This window comes from Uloborus diversus, chromosome 1 (genome assembly GCF_026930045.1).
Source record: "Uloborus diversus isolate 005 chromosome 1, Udiv.v.3.1, whole genome shotgun sequence".
Lineage (NCBI taxonomy): Eukaryota > Metazoa > Arthropoda > Arachnida > Araneae > Uloboridae > Uloborus > Uloborus diversus.
In genome coordinates, this window is record NC_072731.1 from 234,007,195 (window position 1) to 234,034,193 (window position 26,999).

The 26,999-nt window shown below is 31.2% G+C and overlaps 1 protein-coding gene across 1 annotated transcript in view; it reads right to left on the reverse strand.

The window, feature by feature from the left end:
• The window catches only part of LOC129219339 (neural cell adhesion molecule 1-like), a 197,851-nt gene extending 175,664 nt beyond the window's left edge, over positions 1-22,187 (reverse strand). Inside the window, exons 1-4 of the mRNA XM_054853703.1 lie at positions 22,124-22,187; positions 17,538-17,876; positions 7,925-8,035; positions 6,554-6,760 (exon numbers count right to left, since the gene is read on the reverse strand). Of these exons, the coding sequence (XP_054709678.1) occupies positions 6,554-6,760; positions 7,925-8,035; positions 17,538-17,876; positions 22,124-22,187 (721 nt within the window). The remainder of the gene's footprint in view (positions 1-6,553; positions 6,761-7,924; positions 8,036-17,537; positions 17,877-22,123) is intronic.
• Positions 22,188-26,999: the final 4,812 nt, after the last annotated feature.

The window sequence follows — 26,999 nt, forward strand, 5'->3', positions numbered from 1 at the left end:
TACTAAGCTTTTTCAAAACCAACCAATTGGTTTGTTTTCGAAAGTATGATACAAAAAAAGTGACATATTTTATAATAAAGCATTCATTGAAACATTATTTTATGATTTTTGGCAGTACATTTGAGTTTTCAAAAAAGGTTTTACACTTTTTCTTTTCAGGGGGCAAAGTAAAGATTTTTTGTTATGAAATAATTTCTATTTGATTAAAAAAGGTATTTTTCTGATCAAATAAATCTGCAAATAATACTTTGAATGAATAAATGAAATGAAAATGGGACAATAAACAAATAGTTAAATTAATTAATTAATATATGAAGAAAAACAAATGAGGGAGTAAAAGAGTGCATGAATAAGAAAATAAGTGAATGGGTGAATAAATTAGTGCATTACTAAAGGAGGAAATTTAAATGAATTAATTAATAAATGAATACGTAAATGTTTTAGCAAATGATTTAATGAGTAAACGAAATAAGATATTTCCATTTGCCCCTTCCACGTTGCCCCTCATGTACTCGACTACAGCAAAATATTTAAAATACAAATCAGCTTAATATTAACTAAATACATATTGCATCGCATTTTAGAAGGTCTCAATTCATATTTAAAATATTAATAACAGGAACTTTATTATTTTATAATGTAAAAAATAATTTTTGACTTACAAAAAATATTACAATAAGAGTTTAAAATTTTTGAAAATTGCCTGTGATATCAAAGTTTTCAATCTTCGGCGTTTGTTTTTTCCTGACTTGAATAGATTACATATGCAACTACATTTTTAAAATATTATCAGATAGGTGGTACTAAAAGCAGAGTAAATAGTTCACCTTTTCACTTTGCCCCATAATCCCCTACATCAATTTAGTGCTACTAAATTTGTTTTGTAATAAATGTCTCGAAGTAATCCCCAAAAGGGCGTAGAGTTTATTTTATTTCAATATTGCACTTAAAATGCACGTAATACAAGTATATTCATTTCTAGATAAACTTTATTTTCTGTGAATCTATTACCTACGTTTAAGAATTTCAAGAGTCGATTCCCTCAGCTTAACAAATTAATTCGAATTTAGAATGCAAGTAACGAACGGTCCACGAAAACGAACTTAGTAATTCGATTATCAGAAACAATAGTACATCCATCTCAGAAACTTTCTTTAGCTTAAAGTTAAATTAAATCTCCCCATTCTAATAAATTTACAGTGTTTATTCATGTAATCGAACACGCATCAACTTGTGAAAACAAGGTCTGTTAAAATAAATCAAGGGCTCTTTGGAAATAAATGCTTTCCTATCTTTATTTTTTTAATTTACAACCATAATGGTTTCATGATTGAAATTTTATTTCGATTTAGGGTTTGATTTCTTAAACTAGCGCTAAATATAGGATGCAACCTCGACGAATTGAAATAAGTTTTCTTCTTTTCATTTTAAATATATATTTAAACACAAACGACTCCATATTCCAGCATGGACTCCTTATAATTTTTATATGGTATCCCTTACATAACTTTGCGCAGATTTCTTTTTAAAACGAGAAAATTTATTTTAAGGGGGGTAAATGATGTGCTCATGAATAGAAAATACTGCTTTAACTTGTTAAGCAACTAAATTTTTCGGAAATAAAAAAAAAATGATTTGCAAATGGAAATGTATTTTCCAGCTTTTCTTTTATATTTTTCGTTGAATATATTGACTTTATAAAAGGTTCACTTCATTGATAACTTTAGTGAGTTTTTTAAGAAACCAAAATACTGACTTGCAAAAATAGTTTTTTTTTTCTTTTTTAGATTATTAAATCCCAAGATTTTAATAGCCCAAATTATTTCTTGCACGTTATTGATGGGTAAAAAGTATTGAAAACGTTGAAATTCAATGAAATATTTTTATTATTGAGTCTTATCATCATCATCATTTCAAACTCTTATGTGGGCGTTTAACATATCAAGGGAAAACGATCAAATTGTGTGTGTGACTTGTAGGATAGCGGCATTAAGAATTTTTGTAACACAAAAAAAAAAAAAAATGTTTTTTATTCGAAGAAGAACCCACGCACCAAGAATAGACTAACAAAATTAGGTTCACAAATAGCTAAAATAAAAGAAAATTAATAAAACTTAAAAAAAGGAAAGTAATCTTTATTTTATTGGAACATGTATTCGTAACGCAGATGCAAAAAACAGGCTTACTTATACAAGAAGAATAAATATTTTTTTCGCATTTAAATCGTTGTAAAGATGTTCTGTGTGCTTTTTTCCTGACGCGTGAACGACATTACCTACTCAAAATTTTGCTTTGCACGTTTTAGTAGCATGTACGCAGTCACAGATGTAATTGTTACAGTGATCCATTTTTTTTGTTTTTTCAGTTCGTCAAGATTAGCTATTAAGTTGGGTATGAACACCACGTCCTCACGTATCCCCACAGGAAACAATCACGTGGTGCTACGTCTGGAGGCCTTAAGGAGCCAATCATAAAGTAACAAATCACATCTGTCTTGATCACCATTTTGTGGTAATCAATTGAAACTTACCTACATTCACTTTCATTCAAGCTCCACTAGAGAGTGGTAAGTTCAATATCACCGAATTGGTAGCCTCATGAAACCCTACCATTCTTCTTGAATTACCCTGTATAATAAGTTTAATAACTAAACAAATTCGAAATAATATTGGCGTTTGCTTCAAAACTACACAAATGTGGTGTAATGGTGTGGATAAGTAATGGAGTGTTTGGGAGATATATGGGTCGAGTGTCAGATTAGTTCTGAAATCCAATTTTAGAACCCCACTAAACGCCTGTGATCGTATGATGGATAGAAATGTGCTGTTAGTATTGGAATAAAAGTATTATTTCCTTTTATTTGGAAAGCAGTATTCTAAAATGCCGCTAGATTGCAGTATAAAAAACCGCTTAAGTTACACACAGAAATAATACTTTAGTCATATGTACTCTTTGGTTAATTTTATACATAGATTATTATACAGGGTGTTCCGTTTTAGCCTGCAAGACCTTTATTTTCAAAACCGTTAGTCCTTAATGTATACTTCCAATTGCAAAAAGGTTCAAAATCAGATGCAGAGTTAAGATATGGAAAGTTTGAAGTAAAAATAAAAATGATTAAAAAAGTACAACATTTAACTTTTATACAAGCCACAGGTCCCCTTACTTATATTTAGGGAAATAATCTCCACTGAAAATTCACTCAAACAGAAAACGTTTGACACTAGTACGATCAATATTTATCAAGCTATGAAACGCAGCGTTTTGTGACTTACACCACTTTACATTCACCATCAATAACACCTTTTGGGGGAAAATATAGCGGTTATCAAGGGTTTTAAATTATGTGTGTGCATATAATGCAATTTTTAAATTGCTCGAGGTTTTTGCGTATCATGGCAAACATTTACATTTATTTTGGAATAGCAATGAAAAATATAAATACTTATTTTGTTTATTTCGACAACCTGGCATTCCTCTGAAAAGGCGATAAGTTCTAGTCTCATCTTTGGAACGTTCCCTTAAAACTTTAAACTCGAATATCTTCTTGAGCTTTGGTCGCACAAATGTCACGTTTTTTGCGTAAGTAAGAGTTTTCAATGGAGATTATTTCTCTAAATATTAGTTAGGGGACCTGGGGACCGTATAAAAAATTATTTTTTTTTGTCTCATTTTTATTTTTGATTAAAACTTTCAATATCTTAACTCTGCATCTGATTTCGAGCATTTTTGCAATTTTAAGTATTTATTTGGGACTAACGGTTGCAAAAATAAAGGTCTTTCAGGTTAAAACGGAACACCCTGTAGATACAGATGATTATAATAATAAAAAAAAAACATCCGACTGTGTAGCTACACATTAATATTATATCTAGGCCAGTATTAAACTCTAACTCACGGCTTTGAAGCGGGGCCCGCATTGAAGGCGATATTATACGGTTAATTGGTGAAGAGGCATGTCAGAATCTCTATTACGTTGACCGAGAGACGAGAATTATCAGTTTATTGTTTTATTGGTGAAATGTCCGAATTCAATCATGGCAGAAATTGGTCTATTGTTATTTGGTGAGAAGAACGAATTTTGAAGAATAACAGTTGTCGTCGAACAGTAATGCGATGAAATGTTTCACTGACTGGCTCTCGTCGGACTTTTTTAAAAATCTTTCTAGAACTCGCAAATTCAGTAACTCTTCGACGAAAATTTCAAACTACTAAAATAAAAGAAGAATTTATTGTGGCTGGACTCTTATTTCTGCCGGGACTCAGAGCCTACCCCGCATCCCAATCCTTCGCTCTTGTTTGCTACATCGTTGGCCTCATATATCTGTTGACACTTGGATTCAACCGTCGCACAGGAGCTTTTTAAATCCACGCTAGAGGAAATTACTCGATCCATACGCAGCAGAAAACTAGTGCTCAAATAATTAATGTTCTGAAATGAAGACCTTGTTGCCGGCATTGAAAAAAAAAGTTCCAAAATTTAATTTGGTGAAAGATTACATTGAAGAACAATAGGGAAAAGGAAAACTAATCCCAGAATTTTAATTGCTTTTGAAAACAACTTCCGGCTGTATGCCGGCTGTGATATTCATGCGCAGTAGACAACTTCAGAAAAGGCGGTACAATCAACACAGTTAACAATTTTGACCGCGTAAGAAAAACTTTCAAGGCTTGTGTTGCTAATAACCAATGTGACAGAAAATAACCAAGATTTCCGGTACGGAAATTTTGAAGGTGTGATAGATCACGATGAAAATTATTAGGAAGTTAATTCATGATGAAAAATCATACAATTGTGGCCGAGTGAGTAATTTTATAGAACGGAGCTATTGCAGGACTTGGTCAATTTAGAAGATCCTTAATCTTGGTATGATTTTCGAGTTTGAAGAGAAACTATTTTTATTTTTTGTTTTATTCATTTTTTTTCTCAATTTTATTTCTATTCTTTACTTATTTTTCAACAAACATATATGTACTTTACGCTAGCGATTTTAAGAAGAAGGATTTAAGTTTTGATGATAAATACAAATTTTCAGGGTTTACCGCCATTTTTCTTTTAGAATAATTTAAGCTCGATCGATGCATTTTAATGAAATCTGATATTTACATTTTTTAGAAAAGTGGGTTGCCATCTAACATGATCTTAATTGATTTTTGCATCTTAAAATGAAAATTTCAGGTAAACGTTTATTAATTTACACATCAAATCAAAAGTAATTAAATTAAATGTGCACCGACATTCCTAAAAACTAGGAAATAGTAAATGTTTACAAATTTATCAAAATTCAAGTAACTATTTGATAAACATTAGAGTAATCTCAAACCAAAGTAGGAGCGGAATTCCATGTAAATGATGATTTTTAGGAAAATTTCGAGTAAAAAAAGGAAAGAAAAGCGTGTCATTTTTGCATAATTTTATAGCACCAAACATAAAATGTATCATCATAACTAAACAGATCACATTACTATTCTCAAAAACAATGCTGAAGTGTCACATTGACACGCCCCCCTACTGGTAGTTGGGGGAACCAGAGGTATCCAAACTACAGTTGCAAGATTTAGAACTAGACAGATACAGAATTTAGGATTTCTTTCAGAGAAAGATCTTGAGCTTGTGTTCCATAAAATTGTACTTCTGCTGCTACTTCTGCTTACCTTTGACATTGTAAAACTACCATAACAATTCGTAATCATTCAGTTGATTAGTAAACAAGAGGATGTCTTTAAAACCCTTTCAGACGGAATTTCGAAATACTTTTCCAAAAATGTTTTTATTTGGTAGACTGTGTACTATGGTAAAGATCATCTTATAGACAAAATTTAAAGTTTGTAGGTGAAAAATTAAAAGAGTTATGACACGTACATTAATCCGGACATACATTATTGAAACACATATTTCAGATAAAGAAAACGATGAAACATCAAACTTCATTGTAAAATATTATCTAAACTATAATAAAACATAATATAAGCATTTGAAATGATTTTAAAAAATATAACATATTTTTAAAAAATCAAAAAAAAAATTTACTTTTTTGGGATGATAATTCGTGGTTGGAAAAATGAGCTAGTCCCATTCTCCCAATCCCTATTTCTTAATGTTATCAATCCCAAAATGAAAAATTCTTGCACGTATAATAATAAGCAGACTGTAAAGAGTTAACTACGGAAAAAATTGAGTAATTTATCCAATTAATAAATGATTAGCAGATGTTTAAAGTTCATGTCCAGTATACCGGACGCCACGTCTGAAAGGTTTTACAGCGTAGTCTTATAGACTTGGTGCAAGCTTTCCAGCACCATTTTAGAAGAGGGACAATAACAAGAATATTTTGTAAAGTATACACGAACAGGTTCTTTAAAAAAAAAACGAACTAGTACCTGCTTTGAATGTCCATACTATTTTTTAAAAACTTTTTCTATTTTTGCACGAAATCATCATCATAAATATTTAACAAATACAGGATTTTTGAATAGTTGGAAAACCAATTGTTTTTTTTTCATAGCATAAATATCAACAATAACATTTCCAAGAAAATGCAAAAGTACTTACAATTGAGATCCAATGCTACGGATGATTTTATAGGTGCAGAAACGTTGTTGTTTGATGCTTGACAAGTAAACTCTGCCATTAAGTCTCTTCGAGTCAAACTCTCTAGTTGAAGCTCATTTCGGACTGCATGTGATCCAGGGATCAGCTCGAACGTGTCATCTAAAAGAGTCGATCCTTTCCACCAAGTTAGAGTTGGAGACGGTTTACCTATGTGATGTGAAAAATAAAATAATTTCTTAAGTTATAAACATAAGTAGACTTAAATTTTCATTAAAAAAAAACCCCATAAATATAAGGTGCTCCACCAAGTTCCTCGCTTCGGGAATATAAAAATTCTGAAAGAACTGCGTCTACGACTCATATATTTTGATAAAAATGTGACGTCACATCCAGTGTATGTGAAAAATATTATTTCAGCAATGCAATCATCGGTGATTATATATATTACATAGAACGAGGCTACCCTTGCATATTGACGTATGCAATCGTGCTGTATGATGATCATGTACTACGATTCTGATAACAAAGCTCTTCACCATGGAAGAGTGCATTAATGTTTGAGTTGAAGAAGGCAAATTTCTTATACTTTCCAATGCCACTAACCTTTTATAACAAAGCAAACAATATTTTTTACTAGGAAAGCGCTCTGAACTACTAACTTGAGTCAAAATAAGATAATATGTTACTTTCTGAATACTTGAAAATACCATGGTAATAATAATAATATTTGAAATTATGTAAAATTCAAAATTATATTCAAATAAATATTATGGACAAAATTTCTAAGCTATGCATTAGAATTTTATATGCAGTTCTGTTATTCAGTTCACTAAACCATTTTCAACACGGTTTGTTTAAAACTAAGTAAATATGTTTTATTTCGAGCTGTTTAAAAATTTAAAGTAACAGCCGAAAGCTACTCGTCTGCAATACATATCTCAGTTTTATATTTATTAGATTTTCGAAGATTTATTTTTGTGCAATATTGGTTACGTTTAAAAATAGAACAGTTATGAAATTCAATACCATTTTGGGACTTTAGAACATTTTTTTTTGTATAAAAGTTCTCGAAAAGTTACGGGAAATCTTCTTTGAACAGCATAAAAAACGTGATTGTCGGAAATAACTAATTACTTCGAATAGTTGGAAAACTATTTTTCTTGCCTATAGAGCTTGAATTTCACAGGGTTACTTTTAAGGGTTGTTTAGTTTTGTTGCGTGTTGTTTTGTTAAGTTTTGGATTACTTGTACATATAAAAAAAAACTACTTAATTCTCATTATCCTAGCTTTGTATAAACTAAAAAATATTTTATGCACTTTTAGCAGCAATTTCATTCGTTTCTTCAAAATAAAAAACAGGTTTTACTTGCCTCCTTGACTTTCACACAGCAAATAAAGTTTATCTCCTTCATTGTAAGACCGAATAATTCCATTTACACTTTTTCCGAAACTATCTTTAATTACGGGCTTCCCCGGAGGCACTGCAAAATAGAAAAATAATTTTATACATATCTTAAAATATAAAGTATTTTAAAAAATATTAAAAACAAATTCAGTCAATTTCAATTACCAAGTCAATATTTTAAACAGCAGGATTATGACAACCACGTTTACACAAGAGGAAATTAAAATTGATCATGTTTTTTTTCTTTATTTTTAATAGCCCCGATTAGTTTGTCAGGCCATCACATAAAAATAGCATAAACTTGAAAAGTTTTGCCTTATCACGATGCATGTATTTGTAGAGTATGCTGATAAAATGTTTCATTAATGAAAGAAGTTACTAAAAATATCCCGCTACCTTAACATCGTTAACTTCCAAGAGAGAGAGAGAGAGAATAAATCACATTTATGACTAACTCCATTATGCAGAATATAATTTTTCACCTTCAGTTGAGCAAATCATTTTTTTATTTTTAAGGATTTGAAATTATTCCCAAGATTCTAAGAAACTTATCCCGAAGTTCTTAATGTTGTGTATTCCTCGAATAAAAATACTTTCTTCAAAAATGAACGCGCAGTGTGGATACATGTTGAATACTAAAGCAAGGGTTTCAGGTCTCTTTATTATGCAGAAACACGCTCCATTTGTCGGTTAACATTTAACCCGACTGGAATCCAAAATTAGCATATATCTTGACAGCGAACCTCCTGGCATAATGAATACGTAACAGCGATACCGACGCTTGGCCTTTGGATCACGTGCGCTATTTAACGACTTTTGGTGTTTTTGCGTGGGCATTTATTTCAGCATCTCCCTGCCGGTGTAGCTCGCTTTATGGCTTCGGCTTTACTGCGGCTACAGATTTTTGATATATGACCGCTTTTCGAGCGAGTTAAGCAAGCTCATATTGAAGGCAAGTTTCGAACAAAACGTGGTAGTTTGCCCTCCAAGTGTGCTATTCGAGTAAAAGAAGATGACTTTGATGGTAAAAAGTATTTTTCTGGGAAAGAGAACTTGAAAAAGAAACACGACGAGGTCAAAGGTATGGGCGCAATATTAGTTAGACAGCGTACGTATTATCATCCCCGTATTGTGAAAATATAAATTGCAAATAATTCACTTTAAGGAAATATCGCAAAAAAATATTGGTGCCTTGTCGCATAGTTTGACCAACCAATACTTTCGAAGCACTTAAACTGAGAAAATGAACTCTAGAACCGAAACCAAACGAGAAAATCATTTTCAAAACCTCAAAGATTAATTTTTGATCTAATCTTTTATTTTAAAGATACTAAGCATCCCTGTCTAAATCTTTTACATACTTCAGTTTCCAAAAATACTTTTGATTTTAGAAATATATATTGCCATTAATTAAAGTATTTACCAAATAAATTTGTTTAGCACTCTGCGTACAATGTTTTAGTAGTTAAACAAATGGTACTGGAGAAGATACAATAGAATCACTTTACTCACTTTTTTTTGTTCTTTACTATATTTTTTCTCTATAACAGCAGTAACAAAATACATTTAATGAATGAATGAATAAAATAAAGAAATTAGATTATTACAACTTAAGATAATTTTAACTTTTAAACAGCATGGGTATTGATTTGTGTATCACACAACATTTTGTAAACTATTTAGAAAGAAAATTAAGATATATTGTCGTCTTAGAGCAACAGTAAGATATCTTAGTGTTATTTCTGATATTAGATAGCTTACTGTTGCTCTGAGGCGAAGATATGTATTATAATGTTGAGTTCGTTCACTGGTTGGTGAAATTACAAACAGGAAGATTTTTCGTAAGAGCAGTCCTTGCACTCTAAAAACAAAAATTTCAAAAATTAAGAAAGTTTGACACAAGTTTAAGATTGTCACTAAGTCAATGTGGTTTCAAAATTTGAAACACCCATACACTAATTTTTGAAATATTGCACTTATTCAGAAATAAAACGGCATGTGCTCATTTTTAAGTACATACTAATGGGCAATTCCACAGAAAAGGGGAAAAGGTGGCAGAATTTTAAAATAATATTTTTCTCACAATTTTGGTATCAATGGAAAGGTAATTATCTGAAGTGTATGGAAATAACAAAAATATGCAACAAAAGCAAAATTAATTAGAGTTCTGAGGCTTCAAATCAGGTTGTTATGACCATGTTCTTACGAGTAACTTATGTTTATACGACTTAAGAATGGCTGTTTGATACTTACATTTTCGCATTTTTCAAATATTCTCTCTAAAATATGCTGCTCCGAACTCTCTAGAAGAGTTACATACAAAAAAATTGCACTTTAACTGCAAAACTTAATTTTTAGGGATTTTTTCATATAAGGCATTTTTGTAATTCTACGTCCGACACCAAATTGGCTGAAAGTTTATATTATGTAAAACTGAGTGGAGATTTTTACAAAATATTTTGTCTGCAAATAAGCATTTTAAATGCAATTAAAAATAATCATTTAAATTAAATTTCAAAAAACTAGTTATGCTTAAATAAATGGTCAGAAAAATTTCTACGTCCAACACCAATATTTTCCTTACTGAAACTAGGTTTATAAGTATACGAAAATTCCTGGTTAAATTAAATAATTCACACATGCTATTCATGCCTGATTATGTATTTATATTTTACATAACATAAATTTAAAAAACATATACACAATATTTTGACTGGGGAAAATATCTGAAGATAAGAAATGAGTCTCATATGTGTATCAATAGCGATTTAAGTAGTTATGCATAAAATTATGAATATTTAAGAAAAATTAGTGTTCTCAGTTCAAAATAACACTCTTCCCTTCCCCAGTTTTCACTTACAAACTCTCAGGTATTTTTGGTGAACTCACAACACCCCTGTTTGTGCCTAGAAATGCTCAGTTTCGTTTTCAACAATTTGTAACCAACATCCAAATTTCTTATTATTTGTTAATAAGTTAGATTTTTCTTCATTAAAATTCTACAAATCAATCTTCATTTCTTTTCACCCTAGAGATTGAGTTTTTTGTTGTTCACATAGAGATTGTAAAAAAAAAAAAAAAACTTGACAAAATGCGTCTAATCTCTCTTGTTCTCTTTATAGTATTTTCCTTATTTTATGAGTGAAGACTTAAAATACAAATTTCCTGGAATGGTATACATATATTGATACATTAGGGGTGTCCATCTCTCCAAAAGCAATGAGATCCCCCTGCCCCCCCCCAAATCCCTCAAGAACACCCAGAAGAATAATATTTTGTCAGAAAAACAAAGAAATGTCTTGAAAAACATTCCTAGTAAACAAGTTCTATGACATAACTTGGGCCATGACCCCCCCCCCCCCCCTCCCTACATTCTTTTAGCATAAGATTTTTAGTTTCAAATTATTTCAATTTTCACAAAATTTTTTGATTTTTCACAAAAAATGGAGCCCTGGGAAAAATTCTGCACAGACCCCTGTTATGCATATTTTCCCCTTTTTTATGCTTTAAAATACCATAATATATAATTCCATACACAAATTAAGAGTTAAACAGCTTTTTAAGATGTTTATTTCATGTCGAATGTTGTCTGCTTTGCACATTCTACGTCCGACACCAACTATTCTACGTCCGACACCAAGGGGAAAAAAAATTGTGCTATTTATCCGTGAATTAATTTGGTGAAAAAGGAAAAATTATTTCTATTTCAGCTTTACTTTTTAACATTCAAGTAGTCAAAAAATCTGAAAACAGTTCATTGAGCTGAAACTTGGGTTTTTTCAACATACGTCAAATTTCAGTTCCCCTTTCATCTACGTCCGACACCATGAGGTATTTTATTTTTAATATTTATAGTTTGAATTTTTTTTCAGAAATTCTATGAGTTTTTATATTGTTCCTACATATATAAGTATTGAGAAAAAAAATTGGCTCAGTTCATCCATTTTAACTCTGAAAAATATGAATCTTTATTGGTAAATTTCGTGCAAATTCTACGTCCGACACCGTGGAATTGCCCTAATTTCATGAACTATTAGCTAAATTGCATTGCTTGAGTGTGAGAAATTTGCAATTTAGTTGACTTAGAACATACTACGTTATAGTAATTAAAATCATTACTTCGCACATTACTTTAATGCGTTAATTGTACTAAATTACGAATTATTAACGTGTTCTAGTACACTTAAATTTAGTGACATACAAGGTGTGATTCAAAAGTTTCAAGTCTGATCTCAGAACTAAAAATTTATTGGTCATTTAAGTACAGCGCAGTAAAATTCTTCAAAATATGATCCTTCAGCATCAACACAGCGCTGGTAGCGCGTCTTCCACTCTTCGTAGCCTCTGTGGAAGTCCATGCTGTCAAAGATTCTTGTCGAAGCTTGTTGGACTGTTTTTTTTCCGTCGATGGAGTCGAATCACTTCCTTTTTAAACTTGTCTTGATTAGAGGAAGATGAAAAAGTCACTTGAAACCAAGTCGGGGCTGTAGGGTGATTGCACCAGTGTTGTCACGTTAAACTTGAACAAAACTTCATCGTCGGCGAGCGACGTGGAGCGGGTGTGTTGTCGTGGAGGAGAATCCAATCGGCCTTGAATGCTAGGCGGACGCGACAGACTCGATCCCTCAAGCAGCGGATCACTCCAGCATGAAAATTCGTTTTTTCGTATCTTCCATTTTTTTGACCGAGGTCAATGAAACGCACTCACGCAACAAGCGATGCGCACTCTCCAGTATTCCGAAGCCACAACTGCCGCAGTTTCCGTATATTCACTGACTATTTTCCCAGCCCATCCGCATCACTACGCGCACGTTTCCCTTCTAGGAAAAAAAAATCAGTCTTGAAACTTCTGAATCACATCTTGTATAGTATAAAGTGATCATTACGTTATTTTTAATCTACTTTCTTTTTTTCTCTTATACTTTTGTTGCAAAAGAAGCTACGAATTCGAATTGCTAAAGGATGGTGTTGGTTTCCAGATTATAATAGTATTTTTTAAAAATGTCTGTCACTTTTTTGTGCAATATTATAAAATTTGACTTGTAGCTTTATCGGTGGTTCCAAAATTCAACACTAATTTAAAAACTAACTTTATTTAAAACTTAAAAGAGAATGAAGATAACGAGGCAGTGCTCGTTCTTGCCAGTATTATGAGAGCTGGCGGCTCCCTTCAACTGATGTAACATAACATCACCAACATAAGCTTAACATAACGTAACACTAAAAGATACAAGACAACTTGCTTAAATAGGTGAGGAACACGCCCTCTTACGGCAATTCGTAACAATATAGCACAGTTAAGACAGTTAGTGTTAGTTAGTTAAACAGAACAATATCTATCAGAATACATGACTGAGAAAATGAAAATAAAAATTAATCAAAATATAAATCACAGTCATGTTTTCAAAATATATCGTATGAACCTTGCTTTAAAGTTAATACTTTTCTGTATTACTGTTTCTAGACGAATCATTTTTTTATTATATTAAAGAAAAAAAATCATTTTGAAAAAGAAGATGATTGAACATTAATTAAGCTTTCGCAGGCTTTTTTTTTTTTTTTTTTGAAGATTTAAATATTTATGTCAAACCTATTTGAATTCTCTAAAATCAAAGAGAAAAACACACTTCAGATTGAACCGTAGTGGTATATTTAGCAACATAAACCATTTGTTATGTATTTTCGCAAATCTAGTTTTATTTTTTGGTGATAGTTTTGATGTCAATAACCACTCTGTCTTCTCCTTTAATAGCTCACATAAAGACTAAAAAGAAAGAAAAAGAATCATACCAAATATACTCAAATTATTCAATTGTTATTAACTTTTTCAATTTTAATCCTAAGAAATTCAAGTGCATGAAATTACTGACTATTTCTAATAGTTTTGACGTATAATTTAAGATCAAAATACATCTAATGAGGAATACAACATTTTGTGAAAGTGGACGTCATAAAGGAAAAATTAAAAATTTCTTAAGCACAAATTTAATAAATTCGCTGCCCGAAATAAAGCATCATTATCTAAACTCTCCCTCATCCTATGACTACGCACCAATTTCACGCAATTTCGAATCTGTGTACCAAGAGAAAAGAAACGCATAAATGTCTCTCTCGCATGTTTTTTACTCTAATCTTTTCTAACAAATTGACTAACGGATTAGTGATTCCCCACTGCCTGGTAGATGCATCGGATCACCATTAAAGGAACCAGTGGCGTATGAAGATGGCCGCGTCCGTCGCGCATAATCATCTATCATTGGCTATTGTTATTCAAGGGCCCCGATACCGCTGTGATTAACGGTACTTTAATGGCATATTGTACGGCAATTTGTTTGAAATGGAATACAGAAACTGTTTCGCATTGAGAAATATGCTTCTTTATTGGAGGCATTGCAATTAAATTACCATACGATGTAGCTAAATTGGGTATTAATGCTGGAAGCTAATTTTTAAATGATTAACATGTAGTATCAGGGGATTACCATTACTAATAAAATATTTAGCTCACTCGTGTTTAATTCATCAACATTTCAAATGATTTTGATTTAACAGCGTAAGATGTTAATGAAATGGTTTTTAAATAAGATATATCACGGTTTAAGGACTGCTGGGTTCCTTAGGCTTCAATTGATATAATATGTAGTTAATTAATTAATATTTAAATTCTGAAAAGAGCAGAAATTTCTTTAGCTTTACAAATGGAAATAGTCGTTAATCTGAAAAGGAAAGTATACATACTTGTAAGCACATAAGATAAGCGAGACTGATATAGTATTTTTGAAATTAAATTAAAAAAGAATATTTTACAAGTTCTAATCTACAACGCAAACATATTTAGAGCCCTGAAGAAAATGCAACGTTATCAATTAACTGGAAAACCGCCTGTCAAGTCATAACGGGTGAAAATTGCTTCTACATTTGAACGAAGCCTATTTGGTGATATTTTGATAGTTGAAATTTTAACCCTTCCTCCAGTGGATTAACCCTAAACTCCAGTAGATAGCGTTCATTGTCGACCACTTTTTCGTTTCTTTCTTCCATAAAATGACACAGTCTTATCAGTGAAAAAATTACGTTACCGGATTCAGTTTAGCCTTGTCTCAATGAAGAATTTCCCTGCCTTTTATTACTAAAACATATTATCAAATTATAATGCTGTGGTGCGAGTTTTATTGTTGATAAGCGTTACTCAATCATTGGCTATTATATGTATGAGGATTTCGTAATTTATAATTAATATATCTCTAGTGCAGTTAGAAATACGCAAAAAATTTTACACGCTGCTTGTAATGTGTTTTATATCAAAAGAGAGACTAGGGCCAAAGGCGCAGGAATGTTGTTAACTACTGAACCGTGTTCTAAGACTAAAATATTACATACCTTCTGTTTATTTGAGAGGAAATTTTTTTATATATATAATTCCCCTGATACACATATTATCTGTCTCCGCCCTTCCATGAATAATTGAACAACGATATCTTTGATAATTTTAACTAAGAAAAAGTTTCTCACGAGTTGGATTTCATTTAACGTTTGTTGTCAAATTGTAGAAACAGGTTTTCAATCGTTACACTGTTAAAAATTCAGGAAGATTTTCAGGTAATTGTTACTGTAAAATGACGGACTAACGCATAGCTGATTTTTACGGTAATTTATACCGGAGAAATAAGCGATCCCAGCGCCAATTGGTTGCTGCGGCCTACCGAGGATACCGTAAAATTTTACAGTAACATTTGATTTTTACGGTAATAGTTACTGGCAACATGGATGCCAGTAACAATTACCGTAAATTTTCCGGAAAATTTTTAACAGTGTACTTATTCTATAGGTTTTAAAATAAGAAAATAAAAGGCGATGCTCACTTATATTAAATATTTTATTATTTCTAACTATTTACTATTTCAACAGTATTTTTTGCATATAAGCCATGACTTTCTATAAGCATCATACGTCTTAGTAAAAGCTCAACCCGTAAGTTTTCACTCTAAGGCCTCACTCATAACTCAGTGGATATCTCATATGCAACGTATCACTCTAGTGACGGGTATTTCAGCCCTATCTGGGCAAACTATCTAAATAATCTTAAAATATGCCACCAACGTCGCAGCGAAGACTCGAGGATTTGGCCGTGTCTTACTCGAAACAGTAACAATATCTCTTAGAATAGAGGGCGAGCGCTCTTGGCACGTAAGGTGAAAACAGTTGACGTTTACTGATATTCTAGATATTTACGGCATATCTAAAAGTTTGAGGTATATTCTGGGCAAGAATTTATTGTATCGTATGCCAGACATAATGCATATAAACTTTCAGTTGTGTGATAAATGTTCAAAATTAAAAATGCAACTATATTATCACATGGGCTACCCTTAAAAATATAGTACAGGTTATAAAAATTGAACAAGTAATTTAAAGCGAAAAAATTTTTTATTTTACAAATGCCGATCGTTGGAACCTAAGTCAGTAGTTCACGAGCTCTTCAATATTTTTTGGCAAAGAACTCATATTGAGATAACACAATACAAATTTCTAAATGTTCAAAACTCTAGCGACAAAATAACTGTAATAAAAAATTTTTGATCACAGACATTTGTTACGGGGCTTCAAGTAACCCTTTTTACAGAGCAAAAAACTGGTTTGATTTTGGATGTCAGATGATTTTAAATTAAGTTAAAAGAAAAGGACCAATTTTGTATTTTTGTTTTGTGGTTAAATTAGTCATTTACTACTGTGAAACCTGTGTATAATGATAATGTCTATAGCAATAAACCTGTCTATAACGATATTTTCCTTGGTCCCAGCAAATGTAATATGAATAATCAAACTGTCTATAACGATAACCCGTCCATAACAATATTTTTTTAGGTTCAAACAGTATTGTTGTAGACAGGTTTTACTGTATACAACATAAATATTATCTAATTCAAAAATCTTAGAAAGGCTTTACTATATATCAGTGTGAAATATTAAAAGTTTTTGAGATGAAAAATGAAGAATATTATTGCTTAGTTTTTTTCCCCATTTTTCGACAGTTTTTGCCTAATTTTCACTGTCATGCACTTGTCTGGCAAAAATGCCTTTTTATTTTTTTTATTTTTTGCGGGCTTAAACCGAACCATGATTTTTGAAAAAGATTAAAGACGCTCTTGAGATACCATTTTCTATGATGAATTATTGAATTTTAAGCATATTGTACAAATGTACAGTGCTGGCCAAATTATTAGACTAAGACTGTTTTAAAAGCCAATTCTTTATTGATTACATAACTGTTGACAGATTAACGATAACTAATAAAAAGAATTAGTGAACTGTTTAAGTTGATCGTGGTTATGTTCTTGGTAGGTAGATAAACAAAGAACATAAACAAAGCAGACAGAGCTGCCACCTGCAAACATTAAATTATGTTAAAATATAACGTAATAATCAGTGTACAATATGTACTGTACTTTAAAAGAAAAATAAATAGTATTTTATTACAAATAGTGTAAAAAAAAACAAAAAAAAATGTTTTTAGTCTAATAATTTTGCCAGCACTGTAATGTCCAACATATTAAAAAACTGTACCAACTACTGCTTACCTAAAACTTTAACTGCTATTGCGTAGTTTCTCGTTTGGGCTTTTCTGAAATCAACTCGACATCGATATTCACCTTCATCTTCCGGTCCAATTGGTGATACTTCTAAAACAGCGGGCCTTGTAATAGTATTAAAGTATGCTCTTCTAGATAAAAAATCACTGGAAGAATGCCTAGCTTGACCTATATGTCCTCTTCTGGCATCGAAGCTGTAGATGGGTGTAGCTATATCACCTTTATACCAAAGAACTAAGTAGACTTCGTCACCTATCATGGGAGAGATGATGTCGCATGGTAATGAAATTTTGCCACCAGAGACTACTGTATGTCTTTCAGAAGGTTCTGGAATGAAAAAAAAATAAAGCATTAGTTTAAAGAAAGCGAAAAAATTGAAACGATAAATTATATTGCGTTTTAATTTGCATTGCTGCATTACAAAAAGTAAGGTATTAGATTTGTTGAAATTTAGTGTCCACAAGTAATATTCTTGCATTTAAACTTGCATTGCTGTAATATGAACAGAAGGGTTATCAAAAAATCTTTTTAAAAAATCGATTTTCTCAATTGTATTGTTAGTTTTAATTTGTATTTCGGTACAGAAAAGTTATTAAAGCTAACAAAATTGGAATCCCTAAATTACGTTGTTAAGTTTAATATATGCCTCACTATATTATAACAAGAAGTTTTGTCTAGAACTAAAGGAGCCTACTTTCCCGTATACCAATATTGACTTTCTGTTATTTGATCAATATTATCAAAATTAGCTAAAATTCTAAATTATTTCAAACATGATTTTTTAATATTTTAAGCTGATTTGTAGAAATAAAATATGTCGTGTTCATCTAAAGAATTAGATGTGTAAAATGAAATAAACGAAAAGAAAATTAGCAGCACCTTTTAAACAAAGCAGCTAATACAATCGAGCCCGCTTAATGGAATAGGCAATTTGCCTGGAAATACTATTCTAATAAGCGGGATATTCCATTATCCGGGATATAACACACATCAACGGTGTAGTTCATGGGAATTTTATTACATTAAGCGGGATATTCTATTATCCGATATTCTATTAAGCGGGCTCGACTGTATTTTTTTCCCATTAAATTTTTTGTTTCCAAAAAAATATTTAAAAAGAGAATTAATGTACTTTAAAAAATAATTAAAAACAGCAAAATGTCAACTTAAAGAAATAATTTTCATTGTTGAAAAAAAAATGGTCCACGCATTTATTTATGCAGAAACATAAAGGACTCCGAATATCTCTCGCCAAAAATGAATGCACAAATTAAAACTTGAGAGAAAATCAAAACAAATTATATTAACTATTAATTAATTATTTCTCAAAAAAAAAAAAAAAACCATGGCGGTGGAGTCGGAATCAATCTCATTTTGGGGTAAAATAATCAGTTTAAGAAAGTCGAAGGATTTTAATTCAAAGACTCGGATTTGGAAACAATCATTTTCCCTTTAAAGTCCGTAACTCTGCCAATGTTTGTGGAGTCGGAGTGGGACTTATTTTGGGATAAAGGAGTCGGAGTCGAAATTCCAAGAGTCGGAATCAGTCATTTTTCCTCCGAATATATTTTTTTTGCCAGCTACAAAGTCAGAGTCAAAGTCCGGGAGTCGGAGTCCAACTAATTTTTGGGCACAGAAGTCGGAGTCAAGTGCCCCAAAATTATCGGAGTCGAAGTCGGGAGTAAGTCGCCAAGAGCTATTTCCAACAAACTTGTTTGAAGTAAATCCGCCTTTAAGTTCGGAATCTATATTGACTTTAAGTTTCCTCGTAGGCGTTAATGTTAAGGGATTTGAACTGTTCAAAACTGAATGGAAAATTGTTCAAATCAAACAGATATTTGCTGTACATGTTCTTCATCAAAAGCTTTTTCCTACAAAGTTTTTTGAAGCAAATTCGCCCTAAGTTCGGGATTGCCTGGAAATGTTACGTGCAAATGTTAGATTTTTTTGAACTGTTTAAAATTTAACGAAAAATTGTTAAAATAAAAAAGTTAAATGTAGGAGTGAGGTGTCCTCGCCAAAATATTTCAAATAAAATACATTGTTCGAGTTGGACAATTCACTTAAAAGTTATTAGGGGGCGCAGACAGACAAACATTTTCCCCCATCTCAATACCCTATTTTCCAGTTTTCGATTTTTTGATATTTGTTTAGTTATTTTATTTATTTGACTTTTTTTTTTTTTTTTTGCAATGTTTTAAAGATGCATTAAGCCTTTTTTCATGCTTTTTTCTTCTTTCTTTTACTTTTACTGGGAAAGTGGGCTAAAAACAAGGGACTGAAATGCAACAAAATTAGTGTCACTATATTCTTGGTTAATTTTAGTTTGCATTACCGCATTATACAACTCAGGATGACCCTGCAGTCTGCCTTAAATTATATATAATAAATTGAAATGGGGCAGGTATGAATTAAACAGTTTGTTATTGTCTTTCATTTACCAGCTTCAGCTCGTCTAGTAATCTAGCTGCTTTTCGCTGTTCACCATTTTTCTTAATGCCACATTTATTTATTTTTTCGCTTTAATTTTGAGTCAATGATTTTTGAACAAGTGAATTTGCGTGTATGTATTGCTCCATAATTAAAAAAAAAGGAAAACGTTTTTTGTAACGTACAAGGTACTTAAAATACTGTCCCTTTCAGAAATAAGCAATATTTATCTGAAACCTTGTGGTGTATGCACGTCCTTTTTGTTTCACAAACATACAGATTAAATTGTTGTTAACTATAGTTTGCTCATACTTAAGTAAAACCCTTTTTTTTAATCTCTAAGTTGATAAATAAATAAAAGAAAGCAAACAGAAGAAAAGTTATAAGCATTATAAGCGACTAATGTTACATAAAATTACTATAACTAAAGTTGAAAAAACAATGTTTTAAGTAAAATTAAACGCGATGCGCATAGGAAACATAAAAAGGTTTCTAAAACAAATTCTATGCTTGCTATTTTCTTTTCTGTTCTTCTTAAATATCCTCTTATGATTTTGTAGAAGTAATCTTATTACGATTTTGTTCAAGAATACAAGTACTTTCAGCTTTACGTTTTAATTTATGAATATTATTTTTTTAGTTTCAAACTTTCAAAACATATTTCTTTTAAATCTGATGCCCAAAATGATAAGTTCTTCAGAAATTTGAAAATTATGTGAAGGAATTTAGATTATAATGTAAGTTTTTCTTTTAGTTTAAAATTAAAATTGTAAAATGGATTGAAGATATATTTTTGCATATTTATTATTGATAAATAAAATATCGGAATAATAGAAGTTTGTTAAGAAAACTTATAATGTTTCAAATTCCTCCCAAGGAAAATATGACCCTGTTTACACTCTGATATATGCTTTTAAAAGACTTACACATTTCATTTAATTTTCCTCATTAAAACTTGGATTAGAAATAATAATAAAATAAATCAATTCTTACGTTATATTAGAATTTGAATCAATTCTAATGTAACGTAACTTTTTTCTGCTTTTCAAGATTAGTTGTTCTATCTAAAATATACGTTTATTCGAAATTTTTAACTTTTGAACCGGTTTAAAACAGTTTTAGAATTATGTCTAGATGAAATTTGAGTCCATTCGAGTATTACAAAGCCTATCAAAGCTAGGTTTACAAAATTTGACAGGAAATAACCACAATGTGCTATCTTACTAAAAATGTATTTAAAGACTGAAGAATTTCTAATTTAAGTAATTAAAGTCCAGGATTGGAGCAATTCCTGAATATTAATTTCATAATTATTGGACGCAGAACACTAACAAAAGATAAATACATTTATTTTTCTTAATAAATCCACTACAGATTGGTCAATAAGAGAAAACTTTTCAGACGGCTAAAGTTATTTTATATGCAATAGGAGAAAAATAAAAGTTACAAATTCTAACAAATACGTAGTTAAGGTTATAATTCTAAAATAATGAAAACAACGCTCAATATAGCGAGAAAAAAAAGAATGGGGAAAAACATTGTATAGGAAGCATTTTATAAACATTTATGCATATATGTTACTAAGTAAAATAAGTCAACCTGTATAACATTACGAATGAAATTCTTTAAAAGAATTAAAAACTTAACAAAATGCTTTTATTTGTATTAATATACACGTTGTACTCATTTCTAAGTATGAAGCTATTCGACTGTTTTTTTGCATACATACACGTTAGTGCTACTTAAAAATTTAATGCCAGCGTAATCATCCGCAGTGCTCTCAAACACTTTCTTATTGTGTATATTATACACTGCAAATAATCGGTACACATTTGAAACTCTTTAAGTGTTCCAGTTGCCTGAATATGTGCTAAAATGCATTTCGAATGTGTTGTGTACAAAGAAATGAAGCTGAAATGTTTTACTAATCCGTTCCGTTTTAAAGAAAACGTTCCAAAAGTGCACCGAATGTGTTTTGCTGGGAATCTCTATTCAGCCGAAGTTTGGGCATACACTCGAGAACACATAGCGCGCAGATTTGAGAGTGCTTGTGAAATCACTGCTTTCTTAGCTACGCCATGTTTGTAAACAATCTGGATCGGACGCAATCATTTTCGTGATATTTTTGAATGCTCAAAAGGTACCTCTACTTTCCTTTTTATGTTCTTTACAGATAATTTTTGTATCTGTACATTTTTTGAGCTTCATACTTTTGTTTTAAAAAAGCTAATAATTTACCATACCGCTTAAGTTTTGAAATAAAATGAAATCCTGTGTTTTAAAACTGTGTGGTTACGTTAAGACTAACGTGTTACGATTCTAATTTTGAAACTTGACGATTGATTTAGGGCTCCTGTCCTTATCTTTTGGTTTAGAATTTTTTAAGAGCATCGGAATTAGAGGTTTAAACAAGGGCTCCTAAACTACGGGTTATGATCCAACCTTTCTAATGAAGGTCGAAGGGCATTTTTTACGCTGTTCGATTTCAATCTTAAAAAAAAGCATCTCTTTCATCTAAATGCTTTTTATAAGTTCTGTCATCTACTTTTTGTTTTTACAAATAGTTCAGGTGATTTTATTTTTCTGGTTAGCAATTTTTTGATACGTTAGTATTTTTGCTTGTAAACATCCCATAAGATCGATCATCTTGTGCACAATTTTTTGTTTTAACAAACCGAAAAAGAATGAATCGCTGGAGGTTCTGCGGCTTAGATTAGGTTAAACTTGAATATGATCAAAATCTACCACAATAGTATGAATGAGATTCGAACCTAGGTCCAGAGATCAAGATTCTTCTAAGTAATGATGTTTGACAAAATATATTGTCAAATGTTTCATATCAATCAATTTTATCTTGAATTTTGAGGATAAAATATTGCGCACCATTTCGCATCTTATTTATGGATAATTAATTTTATTATCTGTTGCAGTTAAAAAAATCATGAAATTTGAGTTTCATGATCGATGTTTTGCAGAAATGCCGAGCAAAGTATTGTTCGAATGAGTAATCTGAGTTCAAAACATTAGCTAAAAATCTTATTAAGTATAATAGTCAAATTTTTGAAATCATTAAAGCAATTAGAGCAAACAAGAAGCCTTATATAAAAGTGTGTTTTGAATACGTACAATACATGTATCGGGTCTCGTGTTCTTAAAAATGGGGTCATGACACAAAAATAGTTAAAAGGGCTAGTTCAGAAAAAAAATGCTTAATAGTTTCTTCTTTAATCCCACGTTTTAATTTGCCGTGTGATAAAAAACATGTGAATAAAAAATTTCACCCTTTATTTCTTTGAAAAAAAAACCTTTAGTTCTTTGTAAACAGGTACAACCTGATAACATTTTTTTTTTTGAACGATGAAAAGTTCCATGAAGAGTTAGTAAAAATTGTTGGATAACTAAACGTGATGTCTGTTGCAGTGTAAAAACTATTTTTTAGTTGTTATATGTTCTATCACATTGAGAGATAGATTAAGGGTAACTACAGACTGAGGAAACAGGAAATATCAGACCTTTTTCTGAGAAAAATACCGAATTCAATATTAGTAACGCAAGTTTAAGCCATTTTTACAGTTCTGGGAAGGGCGTAGGGAGATCTCCCTTCGAGATTTATCTAGTCTAAAATATGTTAAAGCTGTCTTTGATTATGTAAAGATGGGGAAAAGTATGGAGAGGGGGGAAGGATACCTCTAGGAAAAAATGTAAGAATGCAGTTTTAAAACTGTACATTTAGGGCATTTTTAAGGAACTTTATGTTTTATGTTCCGGGGTTCATTTCAGCGGAAAATATTTTGAAGCTAAAGTGTTAAAAACATTTTTGTATGGTAACTTGAGGAATAAGGGTATTATTAACCACAATATTTTGAAAATGTTTTTTTTTAAAGTATAGTTCAAAGCTATGTTTGGTGATGTTAGAGGAAGGAAACTCTGGTTGGAGGGGGGGGGGGCGGTTGGTATCCGGAAAATTGTAAAAACTGATGCGTCTAAAACATTTTAGCTATCTTCGATGATGTAAAGAGAAAAGGAGGAAGACAGGTATATAGGGTCTTTTTTCGGAAAAATTATTTTAGAAAAAATAGTAGGGGAATGTGGGGTAAAGTGAAATTGCTAAGCTGGCTAGATTTTTTTTAAATGAACCAATTGGAAATTTTTTTTGAAAATTACACTTTACAAAGAAAGAACATTAAAAAAAAAAGTGGAAAATTTTCCCTTTATTTTTTTCATAGAAAGAGTGAAAAATAAAATATTTTTCTGAATGAAAAATGTTCTATTCACTCATAAAAAATGTATTTGTTCAAATGAATGATTAAAAGAAGAATAGAATGAATAATAAAAAGATAATGAGACAATGAACGAATACCTAAATAAATAAAATACTTAATAGATGAAGAAAAATAAATGACCGTATAAAATAGTGAATGAATATGAAAATGGGTGAAGGCATGAATAAATAAGTGAATTAATGAATGAAGAAATGTAAATAAATTAATAAATGAATCCGTAAGTGATTTTGTAAGTAACACTGCGCGGCAAAAAAAAAAAAAAAAAACTTCAAAATGCTTCTGACATTTTGTCGGCTTATTCTTATGTAGAATGACCCCCTGAATCTGAATATGACCTCCGTTCCCCCCCCCCCCCTATACGTACCAATTTTTTTTAAAGGACCCCCAAGTTTTTTTCAATTTTCTTTAGTTTTAGAGCAATTAATTTTTTTTGGAGGTGAAAGGAGCTTTATATTAACTGCTAACATTGCTTTGGTGGGCAAGAGAGGTTCATAAAAGAAAAATCACGAAAAACGATCTTTTTATTCTGATTTTTTTTAAAAAAGATGTTTGTAAAAAAATTTCCGAGCAGAATGAGAGTATAAGACTAAGCTTCTATGACTCATATGTCCAAAAAATTTTCGCGACGTAAAAAAAAAATATCATGTGAATGTCGCACGTTGCATACGAGTTGAATCGCAGGTCTTCATTCAAAAAGGCATTCCTCTGTCTGATTTCTATGTAAAATGACCCCTATGACCCCTTGTTTCCAAATACGACCATCTTACTTCCTATCACGCCCCCTTATTAGAATCTACCCCCCCTCTTCTCCCCCGCCATTTTTTTATTTGAAGGGGGAAAAGAGGATTACAATAACCGTAAACATAATTCTGAATGATTAGATATGTGCAAAGCTCAAAATCTTATGCATATGTAGCAAAAAGGAAAACAGGGTGGGGGCACCCCTCCAAACACACTGCGCAGCAAAAATTGCTCTCAAATGCTTCTGAGGCTAATCCACCTGATTCTTCTGCAAATTTACCCCCTGAATCCAAAAATGATCTCAGTTATCCTCCTACATGTGCCGATTTTTGTACAACTCCTCACCCCTTATTATTCGGGGGAGGGGCAAGTTTGTTTTTTTTTTTGCTATATATGCACAAGATTTAGAACTTTGCACATCTCTAGTCATTCAGAATAATGTTTATGGTTATTGTAATGCTCATTTTCCCCTCAAAATTTAAAACAATAAATGGCTCTGAATCAGGGGAGGGGGGAGGTTCTAAAAAGGGAGCGTGATGGGGGAAAGATGGTCGTATTTGGAAACAAGGAGTCATTTTATATAAGAATCAGCCAGAAGAATATCTATTTGAATGAAGACCTGCGATTCAACTCGTATGCAACGTGCGACATTCATGAGACAGTTTTTTTTTTTTAATTTCTTTTTTTACATCGCGATTTTTTTTTTTTTTGGACATAGGAGTCATAGAAGAGAGTCTTATACTCTCATTCTACACCGAAATGTTTTTTTACAAACATCTTTTTTAAAAAAGCAGAATAAAATCGTCGTAAGAGATCGCTTTTCGTAATTTTTCTAATATTGGGAGGGGGGTGTATACACCCCAAGTCCCCCCTTTTTTAAGATGGGTGTCTATGATCTTGAACTTTGAACCTCTCTTGCCCACCAAAACTATGTTAGCAGTTAATATAAAGCTCCTTTCACCTCCAAAAAAAAAAAAAAAAAAAACTCTAAAACTAAGAAAAATTGAAAAAAACTTGGGGGATCTTTAAAAAAATTGGTACGTATAGGGAGAAAACGGAGGTCATGTTCGGATTCAGGGGGTCATTTAACATAAGAATCAGCCGACGAAATGTCAGAAACATTTTGAAGTTTTTTTTTTTTTTTTTTTTTGCCGAACAGTGTAATTGAGTGAGTAAACGAAATAAACTATTTCACTTTGTTCCATTCACCTTGCCAATATTAGAAATACAAGTAAGCTTAAAATTAACTGAAAAAAGTAAAAAAAAAAATACCGCATCAAATATTAGAAGGTCTCAATTAATATTTAAAATGTTAGTAACAATAATTTTATCATTTTATTCTTACAAAAATAATTTTTGACTTACATCAAAATATTACAATATGAATCTCCTTTTTTGAAAATTGCCATTATTATCATTAATTTTAAGCTTCAGATGTATTTTTTTCCTAACTGGAATAGAGTATATGTGCTACTATATAGTTAAAATATTACGAGATTGTTGGTAGTAAAAGTAATTATTTCACCATTTCACTTTGCCCCACATTCCCATACAGCCTACAAATAAATGTATAACGTATTGCTTGTGTTCTCGTAGTTAAGCGTATGTTTGTAAAAAAAAGGCTTTTTCTTATTTTTTTTTAGGTAATGGTTTACCCGGTTGTAGAAGAATGATAGTTTCAGGCATTGTTATGTAAACTTTTTAAATGTGTATCTATAAAGTTAAATAAATTCATTTTAAACATATTGTGTTTAATGACTAGATAAGTTTGATAAACTCAGTTCAGTGTTATGTGCGTAAGTTTGAAACATAAATCCCATGCGTATTTTAAATTTAGCTGCATTAGTTAATGAACTTGATATTAACTGTCTGATTGAGTTAGACCTGAATGTATGGCATTTAGTTGCCATCTGGAGATTAAATGCCATACGATGTAAGCTAAAAAGAGTACTCAACCAGTCACGTCTTAAGAACCGAAACGGCCACACAATTTTTG